General features: G+C 59.7%; 1 protein-coding gene across 1 annotated transcript; it reads left to right on the forward strand.

The window, feature by feature from the left end:
- The first annotated feature begins 8,920 nt into the window (after nt 1-8,920).
- Nucleotides 8,921-11,986, forward strand: LOC132231777 (cilia- and flagella-associated protein 74-like). Its single transcript, XM_059691546.1, has 4 exons — nt 8,921-9,003; nt 10,424-10,505; nt 10,610-10,747; nt 11,771-11,986. Exons 1-4 carry the CDS (start codon nt 8,940-8,942, stop codon nt 11,853-11,855), a joined length of 369 nt encoding a protein of 122 aa, XP_059547529.1. The 5' UTR covers nt 8,921-8,939; the 3' UTR covers nt 11,856-11,986.
- The last annotated feature ends 209 nt before the right edge of the window (nt 11,987-12,195 follow it).

A 12,195-nucleotide genomic window follows, 5' to 3' on the forward strand; every position in this document is an offset into this window, starting at 1 on the left:
GGGAGCGGCTGCCATCCCAGCCTGTATTCAGGGCAGGCAGGTGCCACGCTCCCCCATATGGCGCTGAGCAGGACCGGCTTCCTGAGCCCCTGTGGTGACAACAACACGGCTGTGGACAGCAGCGCCCAGGGGGCAGCGGGAAAGCCACACACACACACACGTGCGCACACGCACGCACATGCATGCACACACACTCACACTCGGTCTGCAGGTCGGCCTGCTCCTGCGGCCCTCAGCGGCAGCCCCTTCTGCATCGTTTCCTTGGCTCAGCATTTTGCCGGGAGCTTGCAGCGCAAGGAAGGGCTGGTGCCAAGGCCGGGCGGGCGGAGGGCTGGCCCGAGTCCATCAGGGCAGCAGGATGCTCCCCGGGCGGCAGAGGTGACTCACGGGGAGCGGGAGGGGAAGCAGCTCGGCTAAATTTAAGCAGCTGCTCTGTGTGCGAGGTGCTGCGTTCCTTTCCGGGGGGCGTGGACCAAACAGGACGAAGGCAGCAACACAGGCAGCGTTTCCTGGAGCTGCAGTGTAATTATTAATCCTGTGACTTTCAGATGGATCCGTTCAGGGGAGAGCGGAGGGAGCTTGGCAGGAAGGATGGGATACGGAATATTTCAGCAGCCGGAGATCAGCCGCTCCGTAAACAGGGGGCCGGTCACCAGGAAACAGGCTTAGCGTTGTTGCCGTTTTTAGTAATCAACCCCCGCCCCCCGCCGCCCGTCCCCCAGAACCCATGCACTTGGCCACTTGGAGCATTTTTTTCTCCACGAATTAACTAGATGCCCAAGTGCAATTGCTCACGGTCCATGTGGAGAAGTCAGAATCCTACCCTCCTATTTTACGTGTTCTCCAGTGGCAATTTGAATTCTTCCCTGTGATAGAAAATGTTGCACACAAATGAACAATTCCTGACAAAGGGGCTGCCAATCAAGTGAGAAAAAACTTCTCCTTTAGATGCCAAGACGAATGACAACCTGGAACTCCTTCAGAAGGCTGCTGCCCCCGGGAGTTGCTGCGCCCAGGGGCGGGCTGCCCTCTGGGGAGAGCACGGCCCCTCCGCCTCCCGCTGGTCCTGGCTGCCTGTCCTCGGTGCAGGGTGCTGGGGAGATCAAAGCAGAGAAGCCGTCGTCTCTGAATGCTCGGTCAGTGAATGCTTTCCTGAAACTTCTTCAAGAAAGGCCCCTAGCCCGGCCGGCGGGGCTCAGTGGCTGAGCATCGACCTATGAACCAGGAGGTCACGGTTTGATTCCCGGTCAGGGCACAGGCCCGGGTTGTGGGCTCCACCCCCACTGAGGAGCGTGCAGGAGGCAGCTGATGAATGATTCTCATTATTGGTGTTTCTATCTCTCTCCCTCTCCCTTCCTCTCTGAAACCAATAAAAATATATTTAAAAGGAGAAGGAGGAAGAGGAGAAGGAGGAGGAGGAGAAGGAGAAGGAGGAGGAGAAGAAGAGCCCCTACACAGATCAATATCCACTTAGCAAATATGTGTGTAATTATTCGCCCGCCATGGGCCAAGTATTGCCCTAGAGCAGTGATGGCGAACCTATGACACGGTGTCAGAGGTGACACGCGAACTCATTTCTTTGGTTGATTTTTCTTTGTGAAATGGCATTTAAATATATAAAACAAATATCAAAAATGTAAGTCTTTGTTTTACTGTGGTTGCAAAGATCAAAAAATTTCTCTATGGGACACGGCACCAGAGTGAAGTTAGGGTTTTTCAAAATGCTGATACGCCGAGCTCCGAAGGTTCGCGTCGCTGCCCTAGACGTTGGGTGTGAATAAGATAAGTCAAGGCCCCGCCCGCCTGGGCCTCGGGGTCCAGGAGAAAACAGCCATCAGTGAGGAAACAAAGAAAGACAACGTTTGAGTGCAGCACCTGCAGTGAAGCCGGAGTAACTGCTGGGGGCACTGAGGGAGCCTGTGAGCTGGCGGGACTTCCCTGTCTGCCCTGGAGACAACGCCCGCCCCGTCCAGAGCCAGGTGAGCCTGGCCAGGGTGGCCCAGCAGAGCACCCGCCCCTGCACCGAAGGGTCTCGCCCACTGAGGTGAGATGGGAAACGACGTTGAACGAGAGACCGGAGCCTGACCCGGGCTGGCGCCTTCACCTCCGCTGGGATCCAACCCCCTCCAGAGCTCGGCACGGCCGCCTCGCCAGCCCTCGTCCTGGTCCCAGCGTTTCCTCCTCTCCCCGGGAGGTGGGCCTCCTCATGAGCTACCCGGAGCTCCGGCTTCCACGCTTAGGGTGTCCGTGCGACTCAGCCAGGCCCCGCGCTGTTCCCGGACGCCCCGCCCTCGCCCTCCTTCCCTGTCGTGTGCCCCACGCTCTCCCAGTTTATTAGTTACTAGAGGCCTGGTGCACAAAAATTTGTGCACTGGGGGGGGGGGGTCCCTCAGCCTGGCCTGCGCCCTCTCGCAGTCTGGGACCCCTCAGGGGATGACCACCTGCTGGCTTAGGCCTGCTCCCCGGGGGATTGGGCCTAAGATGGCAATCAGACATCCCTTTGGCAGCCCGGCAGCCCTCGGGGGATGTCCACTTGCCAGCGGGGAGCAGGCCTAAACTGCAGTCGGACATCCTTAGTGCTGCTGAGGAGGCAGGAGAGGCTCCGACCACCACCGCTGTACTGGCAGCCATCAGCCTGGCTTGTGGCTGAGCAGAGCTCCTCCCATGTGAGAGCGCCCTGGCCACCAGGGGGCAGCTCCTGCATTGAGCGTCTGCCCGCTGGTGGTCAGTGTGTGTCATAGTGACCAGTCATTCCCAGTCCTTCTGCTGTTAGGGTCAGTTTGCATATTACCCTTTTACTATAAAGGATAGAGGCCTGGTGCATGGGTGGGGGCGGCTGGTTTTCCCTGAAGGGTGTCCCAGATCAGGGTGGGGGTCCCGCTTGGGTACCTGGCCAGCCTGGATGAGGGGATGATGGCTGTTTCAGCTGGTCGCACCCCCTTCAGGGTGGGGGTCCCCACTGGGGTGCCTGGCCAGCCTGGATGAGGGGATGATGGCTGATTGCAGCTGGTCACACCCCCTTCAGGGTGGGGGTCCCCACTGGGGTGCCTGGCCAGCCTGGATGAGGGGATGATGGCTGATTGCAGCTGGTCACACCCCCTTCAGGGTGGGGGTCCCCACTGGGGAGCCTGGACAGTCTGGGTGAGGGGCTGAGGGCTGTTTTCAGGCTGGCGGGTGACTGAAACTCCCAACCTCTCCTTTTTTTCTTTTTTTCTTTTATTCTGGGATTTATTTACCTTCTATGGCTGTCACTGGAGCTGAGAGCCGGCTTTAGCTCTGAGGCTCGGCTCCAGCTCTGAGACCTTGGTTTGTTTGGCTTCTATAATTGAAACACTGTTGCAACTCCAGCTCTGAGATCTGGGCTGGCTGAAAGCAGGTTTCTGGGGTTTTGTTTAGAGTCTATATTTGTAACAATGTTTCAAACTGCAAGTTCAGACCCCAGCAGCGGCAGGCGGGGAACCTTGGCTTCCTCCTTCACTGGAGCAAGCAAGCCTCCTGTTGGCTTCAGCTGCCTGGCTGCCGGCCGCCATCTTGGTTGGCAGTTAATTTGCATATCGCCCTGATTAGCCCATGGGAAGCGTGTCGGAGGTACGGTTAATTACCATGTTTCTCTATTATTAGATAGGATGGTGAAGGTTTCACTGATGAGCCGCCTCCTTGTTGGCGGCATCCACACACAGCAGGCCCTCTAAGACCATCGCTCCGCGTCGTTTCATTATGACACGGATGACATGCTTTAGGGCGTGTTCCTATTTACATGAACCCGTGGTGAACTGGCTCCATTCCACGGAGCAGCACGCAGCCACAGACCCTCCAGGATGCGAGCTGAGAGCGGACGGTGCCTCCTGCCCAGGTGGGCCCGTCACCAGTCCCAGCTCACCCCCTGCCTCATCAGACCATTCTGGGCTGGTTTTGGTCTTTTGCTGTCCTTCCCTTCTGGTCTGAACTATATCTTTGTTAATTTTAGAGAGAGAGGAAGGGAGAGAGATAGAGAGAGAAACATGGATCCGAGAGCTCAGCAGCCTCCTGCACCACCACCCCCGCCCCCCCCTCCCCCCGCCACTAGGGATGGAGCCTGAAACCCGGGCATGTGCCTTGAACGGGAATCGAACCCGTGACGTTTCAGTGCACAGGATGACGCCCAACCAATGGAGCCAGCCGACCAGGGCCTCCTTTCCTGCCGCAGAAAACCCGGATTCACCACTCACAGCGAGAGGCCCCATCATTCGGGTGGGGGAGGGGGAGAGAAGTGCAATTTTTCTCACAAAAATGCTCGTGGTGAATGCTGTGTCTCTCACTATGGCGACTCAGGTCTGTTCCTCAAGCCCCACATTCTGAGACAGGAAGACTGGGCACCCTCCTCCGAAGGATGGAGGTGATGTGGTTTCCTGGCAATTTCCAGTTCTCACGGGGGAGGCGCTCTTTGCCAGGCTGACTGGCTCTGATGGGCGACCATCCCCGGAAAACACAGGCCGCACCATGGCACCCGGAGCCTCGCGTCCAGGCCGGCCAGTGGCCAGCAGGGTGCCGAGAGGTGCCAGCTCTGCAAGGGCAGGGGCATGCTCCTGATGGCCAACTGGGCTCAAATTTTTTAAAAAATATATTTTATTGATTTTTTACAGAGAAGAAGGAAGAGAAATAGTTAGAAACATCGATGAAAGAGAAACCGATCAGCTGCCTCCTGCACACTCCCCACTGGGGATGTGCCCGCAACCAAGGTACTTCCCTCTGACCAGAATCGAACCCAGGACCCTTGAGTCCGAAGGCCGACGCTCTATCCACTGAGCCAAACCGGTTAGGTCACAAATTTTTTTTTAATATGTATATTTTTTTAAAAGTTTTTTCTTTTTTTTAATATACTTTTATTGATTTCAGAGGGGGAGGGAGAAGGAGAGAGAGAGAAACGTCAATGATGAGAGAGAAGAGAGAATAATTGCTCAGCTGCCTCCTGCACGCCCCACCCTGGGGATGGAGCCCCCGGAATCGAACCCAGGACCCTTCAGTCCACAGGCCTGTGCTCTATCCACTGAGCCAAACCCCCTAGGGCAAAAAACATGTCTTTAAAGCAGAGCCTAGCAGCCACTCCTATACAGGGGCCTCTCACAGTTACTGCACTTCCTGGAGAAACCTGCCCTTAAACTACCCACCTGTCTGCAGTCTTCTTGCCAGCTGAGCGAGGCCCTTATAAAGGAGTTCCCAGAATCCCATTCAACCAATAGGACGGAGGCTTTCCCCATCCAATCAGAGCTGTGCAGCCATAACACTCCCTTCAGCATCGTCACCTACCAATCAGAGCAGTTCCATTCTGACCAATCAGGACAGTGTCTTTTGGACCAATCAAACTTGGAGGATTTAGAGTCCTCATTTGCATGAGGATGGACCAATCAAGGATCAGAGGTGGGGACTTCTGTCTAGATAAGTCAGCTTCCTGCCAGCGCTGGGAATGCACTTTTCCTTTTTTTTAAAAAAAAATATGTTTCTACTAGAGGCCTTGTGCTGGAATTCATGCACTGATGGGGTCCCTAGGCCTGGCCATCTCACCCAGTCCTGATGGGGGCTGATGGGGCTGACGGGAGGTGTGCCGGCTGTGGGGAGGGGGTGGGTTGCCAGCAGCAGGAGGTGGGGAGTACACTGACTACCAGGGTAAGACGCCTGTGCTGAGCATCTGCCCCCTGGTGGTCAGTGCGTGTCATAGCGACTGGTCAACAGGTGGTCCGGTTGTTTCAGTCATTCGGTTGTAACCGTCTCTTAGGCTTTTATATGTATAAATTGATTTCAGAGAGGGAGGGAGATAGAAACATCAATGATGAGAGAGAATCATTGCTTGGCTGCCTCCTGCACCCCCCACCCTGGGGATCAAGCCTGAAACCCAGGCATGTGCCCTGACGGGGAATTGAACTCTGGGCCCTTCAGTCCTCAGGCCGAGGCTCTGTCCACTGAGCAACACCAGCCAGGGCCACACTTTCCCTTTCTGCTGGGGCGTGTTCTGTCGGCTGGAGCTGAAACACTGGGGCAAAGAGGGGTTCGCTGGGCAGAGGGGGGTGCGCTGGGCAGCTCAGGGCAGAGGGGGGTGCGCTGGGTTGGAGTGGGTGGAGCCCCCCGAAAGCTGGAGAGGGGCCTCATTTAGCAGCCGCACTGTCTCCTGGCTGTGCTGCTCGCAGGAGGCGGCCACACCGCGAGGCCCCGCAGCCCAGCGGGAGTTCACACACTGAGCCGCCTGCACGGGTCGCTTCCTCCACCCCCCCACCCCCCCCTCCACCCCCGCCGGGGCTCCTCTTAGGGTTGAAGTGACACGACCCCAATCGGCCCCTTGGAAAGAGAAGCGGGACCCTGATTTCACGTGGCCGCGCCAATTTCTTAAGTTGCAATGAGTGCGAACTTCAGCTGCTTGGGCGGAACCAGAGAGGCGGTCAGGCCTGGGGTCCAGGCCACTGGGCGGCACTGGGCTCCGCATCGGCCACCAGGCCGGGCCAACGCAGACCCTCCACCTCCCAGCCGCGGCCTCCCCCCGGGGCGCAGGGGCGCAGGGGCGCAGGGGCGCAGGGGCGCAGGGGCGCAGGGGCGCAGGGGCGCAGGGGCGCAGCCCACAGCCCCGCCACCATCCAACCCGCCATCCCCGGCACCCGCGCGGGACCAAACCATCGCCCAGCGCGGGGCGGGGGGCGCTGCCGTTGGACGGAGCCATCGCCGAGCGAGCGGGCGGCGCGAGCACCCCTCCCCGTGGAGCCGTCCGTTGCCGGGGAGCTGCCGCTCCAAACCGCGCTGCGGGCTGCGGGGAGAGCCGCGCGGGCGCCGGTGCTGCGCTGCCGCGGAGGAGGGACCGGAGGAGGGGCCGCCGTCGGGGTGTCTCCGCCCAGATCCCGCGCCACCCGGACCCCAGGCAGGTGGGCCGAGAGTTGGGTCCGTTTGCCCGGAGCCCGGGGCCGGGCGCTGGGGCTTTGGCCGCCTCCCGGGCGGGACCGACGCCTCGGCGGGCGGTTTGCGGGAGCCGGGCCGTGGGTCCTGCTCGGGCTTGGCGCGGGGTTGCGTGCTGTCCCCGCGCAGTTGGCGGGGCGAGTATCGAGCAGAGCGCAGCCCGCTGTACCGGGACCGCGGCGTCCGGGCAGGTGAAGGGGGCGGGGGCGCGCTTGTCACCCACTTGGTTTTAAACTGCAAACCCGCCCTGGCGCGCTGCCTGCTCACATCCAAGCACCTGGCGGGATGCGCGTGGACGCGGCGCACGTGCTTTTCCTAATTCATGAACAACCCCAGGTTCCCGTGGAAGTTGCAAGTGGACCCCACGCGGAAGGCCTTCCCTGAAGCATCTGAGAATCAGGTGCCCGCGGGGCGTGTCGCCCCCCGACACTTGGGAGCCTGTCGCCCGCACACAGGGCGCCCTCCCGTCCTGAACTGCTGCGTCTTCCTGGGGAACCGGGCATCGGGTGAGTGACCCCTGACGCTGTCGCTGCCCCTTTGTCTAAAGCGTTTTGTTCGTTTCTAAGCAACGCCCCGGCTTCCTGGTGACAGTTTCCACGCAGCGCAACCTTTCCTGGCTTTCAAATCGGGGTGGAGGAGCTCGATTTTTTGTTATTGGTTTTTAATCCAGTTTGGTAAGATGCTTTTCTTTAGCTTGGCCTTTCACTCTATTTGTATTTTATTTTATTTGTTATTCTGCTAGCAGGATTCATTTCTTGGAAAATACACTTTTTAAAAATACATTTTTATTGATCTCTGAGAGGAAGGGAGAAGGTGAGAGACAGAGAAATATCCATGATGAGAGAGAATCACTGATCGGCTGCCTCCTGCACACCCCCTACTGGGGATCGAGCCTGAAACCCAGGCGTGTGCCCTTGACCAGAATCTAACCCTGACCTCCTGGTTCATAGGTCAACGCGCAACCACTGAGCCACACCGGGCGGCCGAGTGCGTCATCAGTGCCCTCGACCTCAGGAGGCCCAGCCAGCCTGTGCCCTGGGGTCGGACCAGGCACCCGACTGCGGCCGCGGCGGCTTCCCAGCTGGCGGCTTGCCGGTCTCCCGGGTGGTGTCTGTCCCTGGAGGTCTGCCCCTGTCACGTGGGGTCTGGGCTCTCTGTCCCGTTGAGGTGTAGGGACCCTGGACGTGTCGTGGACGCGAGCCCCGCGTCAGACACCTGTGCTGCGCTGTCCTTCCTAGTCCACACTCACCTCTTCATCTTCTTAACGACTTTTTAAAAAATATATATTTTATTGATTTTTTACAGAGAGGAAGGGAGAGGGATAGAGAGTTAGAAACATCGGTGAGAGAGAAACATCGATCGGCTGCCTCCTGCACACCTCCCACTGGGGATGTGCCCGCAACCAAGGTACATGCCCTCGACCGGAATCGAACCTGGTGTTATGGGTTCACTCAGCGAGATAGACCACCGACTCAGAATTCAAATTTAAGAGCCTTTATTAAGCTGGCCAGCTGACTACAGTCACAGCACCCTGCCGAAGCAGAGGCTGAACTGCAGTGCTGACTACAGGCGTTACATTGTATTATTAAATTCTGTGGAGGCCCAGAGAAAATGTGTCTTTCAAATTCTGGGCCCCAATATGGAGAAAACTCTCTTTATTTATACTTTTCCAGTCCTTTGTCTCCCAGATTTGGAATGAGACTTCCGGGCCTTCTGAGATGGAAGGCCTGCGTGCTGGGAAGGGGCCCTGAGACCATAACTCAAGGCCTGGCCTGATGTCAGCACCTTCCTGTCTGTGTGTTCTAGGACAGCGCGCCCCGCCTGGCCGAAGTGCCAGATATGCAGCCCAGCACACTGGGACCTTTCAGTCCGCAGGCTGACGCCCTATCCACTGAGCCACACCGGTCAGGGCAACGTCTTTTTACAAGAGAAGTTGTTAGTTCTTACGAAACCCAACTCTAGGTTATTTTTAAAAGCCTACGATCGTGTGCATCTGTGTTTTGCAGCCGACTCCTGCCCCCGAGATGGAGAGCGCGGCCTGCCTGTCCCCCGAGGTGGAGCTCCTGGACGTCCCGCTCGTGGAGGACGGTGAGAAAGCGCATCACCGCGGCCGTGCTCGGCGGCCGGAGATGGGACGCGCTTCACGGTCCCGTCGATTCTTGTGGTTTTTTCAGAGGGAGTCGTCTCTCTTTTTTGGTTAATCCTCACCTGAGGATATTTTTCCATTGATTTTTAGAGAATGGGAGGGAGGGAGGGAGGAAGGGAGAGAGAGAGAGAGAGAGAGAAACATCGTGTGAGAGAGACACATGGATTGATTGCCTCTCACATGCGCTCCCCTAACCGGCCGGGGTGGAGCCTGGCCCTTCGGGGTGCAGGCCGGCGCTCTAACCGCGGAGCCCACCGGCCAGGCGAGATGTGAGTCTCCTAAACACGGTTGTTTTTTGCAAAGAGGGAGCTGATATTACTCTGTCTTTAGTCGAAACAAAGATAAGCTGTGTCTGCGAGTTTGGAAAGTGGCGGACATTTGCGTCTCAGTTTCCGACGTCTTCACTGAGAAACCTAAGGCCATTCCCATCCTAGTCCTGGGGGTGTGGCCCAGTTGTTTCGGTGGTGGTTGTTGTCTCTCTGATGGTCTGAAGTTTGGGGGGCACTGCTGGGCCCCAGGAAGGACGTGGGTTCCTGGCCCGCCGCCCGCTGGGCGCTGAGCTGGGCTGACCCTCCCTGACCCGTCCGCCCTCCGGCTCTGCCTCCAAGACCGAGCTGCCCCTCCTCACCGCTGAGCCCCCTCCCTGGCAGCTCCCTCCCCGTCGTTTTGTGGAGATTCTCGAAGGAGCGGAGTCGGTCTCCAGCTTTGCCCGCAGCCTGCAGCGATTCCCTAACCTGCTGAACAGCTGTCGGAGGCCCCCCACCCACAAGGGCTTCTGCTGATGTCGGTTATAACTCCCGGTTGCCGCTGCATTAAACACTGAGGCTGAAGATACTGCACTTATGTATTCACTTAGAAGAGCACCATGAGCCCACGAGAAGCGTGCTTGAGCGGAGGCAGCTGGGTTCCCACGCCTGCTGCCATGTCACGTGTCGTGCGGCCTCTGCAAACTGCACCGCACACTCGGGGAGTGGTGGGGGGGGAGGGCCTGGAGCCTCGGCCCTCCCCTCGGCAACCAATGGATGTGTCTCTTCACGTGGATGTTTCTCTGTCTCGCCCCCTCCCGTCCACTCTCTAAAAATCAATGGAAAAGTATGTCGGGTGAGGACGGACAGCAGCAACAGAAGGCGTGGGAAGACAAATGCATTCGGTATTCTTGTGAAAATGGTCTGGCTCTGCAGACCCCACCCAACGCGGTTCAGGGAGCCCCCGGGTTCCTGGGACCACGCTTGGAGAACCGTTGCTCTGGGGGCGCCATCGCCAGCTTTGCCCACGTTGAGCTTGTCCGGGTTTGTTCTAGAACCTCCCGCTTGAACGTCTCCATGTGCTTTTCTTTGTCCTGACTCTCACCTCGATTTCTAGAGAGAGATGAGCTGGAGGACCCCGAGTTCAAGGTGGAGACCCCTCCTCCAGGGGCTGAGGGCGGTGTCTGCTTGGGGAGCCGGTAGGTGCTGGGGGCACCCCAGGCCCTCGGACCCAGGGGCTGGCTGGGCTGCGTCCTGCAGGGCGTGCTGGCTGCTCAGCGGCAGTGGTGCCCTCTGCGTTCAGCCCAGGGGGAGCGGCGAAGGCCGAGGCTGGTGAGAAGAGGTCCGTCCTGGACCGGGCCCAGGCGTTGGTCCTGCGCAGGGACTTGGGCCGCCTGGCCCAGCTGCACAAAGAGAAGGACCTCCTCCTCCAGAGAACGCGGTGAGCCTGGCCCGGGGGGGCGTTGGGGGGCGGGCAGACACGGGGCGGGGGGCGGGCTGAGGTCCTGGAGGCCGGGGCTGGGCCTCCCTGCTGCCCGGCCACCACCCAGCTTAGCAGCAGTGCCGGTGCCACCCACTGCGTGTCCCCAGCGTCTCTGAGAAACATCGCACTCACGTAAAAGCCGGAAACACTCGCACGGCCGTCACCCCTGTGCAGCCCACGGCCGCTCGTCCCGCCTGTTGGGTGTCGTGTCTGTGGTGCTTCCCGCCGAGGTACCTGGAAGCAAGGTGCGGGCGGCGCGTGCTGGCCCCCGGCCGTCGGTGTCTCCCAGCTCACAGGCCGCCTTTCCCTGTGAGCCTCACCGCGGACACTTCCCACTGACGTTGAGGGAGAGTGGATGGGGGGGGGGGGGAGAGACAGAGAGAAACATCATGTGAGAGAGACACAGCGACCGGTTGCCTCCCGCACCCGCCCCAACCAGGGCCCTGGGCCGGGGAGGAGCCTGCAACCGAGGGCATGTGCCCCGGACCGGAGTGGAATCCGGGACCGCCCAGTCCGCAGGCCGGCGCGCTCTCCACGGGGCCACCCCAGCTGTGGCCACACAATGTTCTTTTGTGCGACCTCAGTACCTACTTCCCCCGAGAGAACCAAGATCCCCGACACCTCGTGGGGCGGCTCCGTGTCTCGGGCGGTGAGAGCTGGTGCCCGGGGTTTGGTTCTGGAGTTTTAACGGAGGCGACGGGCACGGCAGAGCGGCACTAGAGCAGCCCCATCGGTGTGGCTGCCCGGTCTGAGGCCTGTGCCCTCTGGGCCCTTCCCGTTCACGGTCACCCCCGTGGGCGCAGGCCACACGGGCTCCCGGAGGGGTTCTCGGGAAACAGAAGGAGCAGCCCCTGGCGTGCTTGGCCTCGAGACCCTGGGAACCGGCATGCCCGCCCCTCTGGAGGCCGGGCAGCAGCGGAGGTGCCGGGGAGGGAGGCCGTGCGCACTCCAGCCGTGACCGGTCCTGCCTTCCCACTGCAGGGGGGAGCTGCGCGCCTCCCAGCGGATGGACCTCCTCACCCGGCAGCAGCAGAGGATGAAAGCCAAGGAGGCCAACCACGCGTAGGTCCGGGCCATGCAGGGGGTGGGCGGGGCCACGGGCAGACACGCCTCCACGCAGCGAAGTGGCCTGGCCAGTGTGGCCCAGTGGACAGTGTGTCGGCCCTCAGACTGAAGGGTCCCGGCTCGATTCCCGGCAAGGGCTTGATCCCTGGCCCGGGTCAGGGCGCGTACAGGAGGCAACCGGTCGATGTGTCTCTCGTGTCGATGTTTCGCTCTGTCTCTCCCCCTCCCTCCCACTCGCTTTAAAATCAATGGAAAAATACCCTCTGGCGAGGATTAACAACAAACTGTGAGAACAGACAACCCAGAACGGACTCCAAGCGTCTGGGGGTCACAAGGGCAGG

The sequence above is a fragment of the Myotis daubentonii genome, chromosome 3 (genome assembly GCF_963259705.1).
Source record: "Myotis daubentonii chromosome 3, mMyoDau2.1, whole genome shotgun sequence".
NCBI lineage: Eukaryota > Metazoa > Chordata > Mammalia > Chiroptera > Vespertilionidae > Myotis > Myotis daubentonii.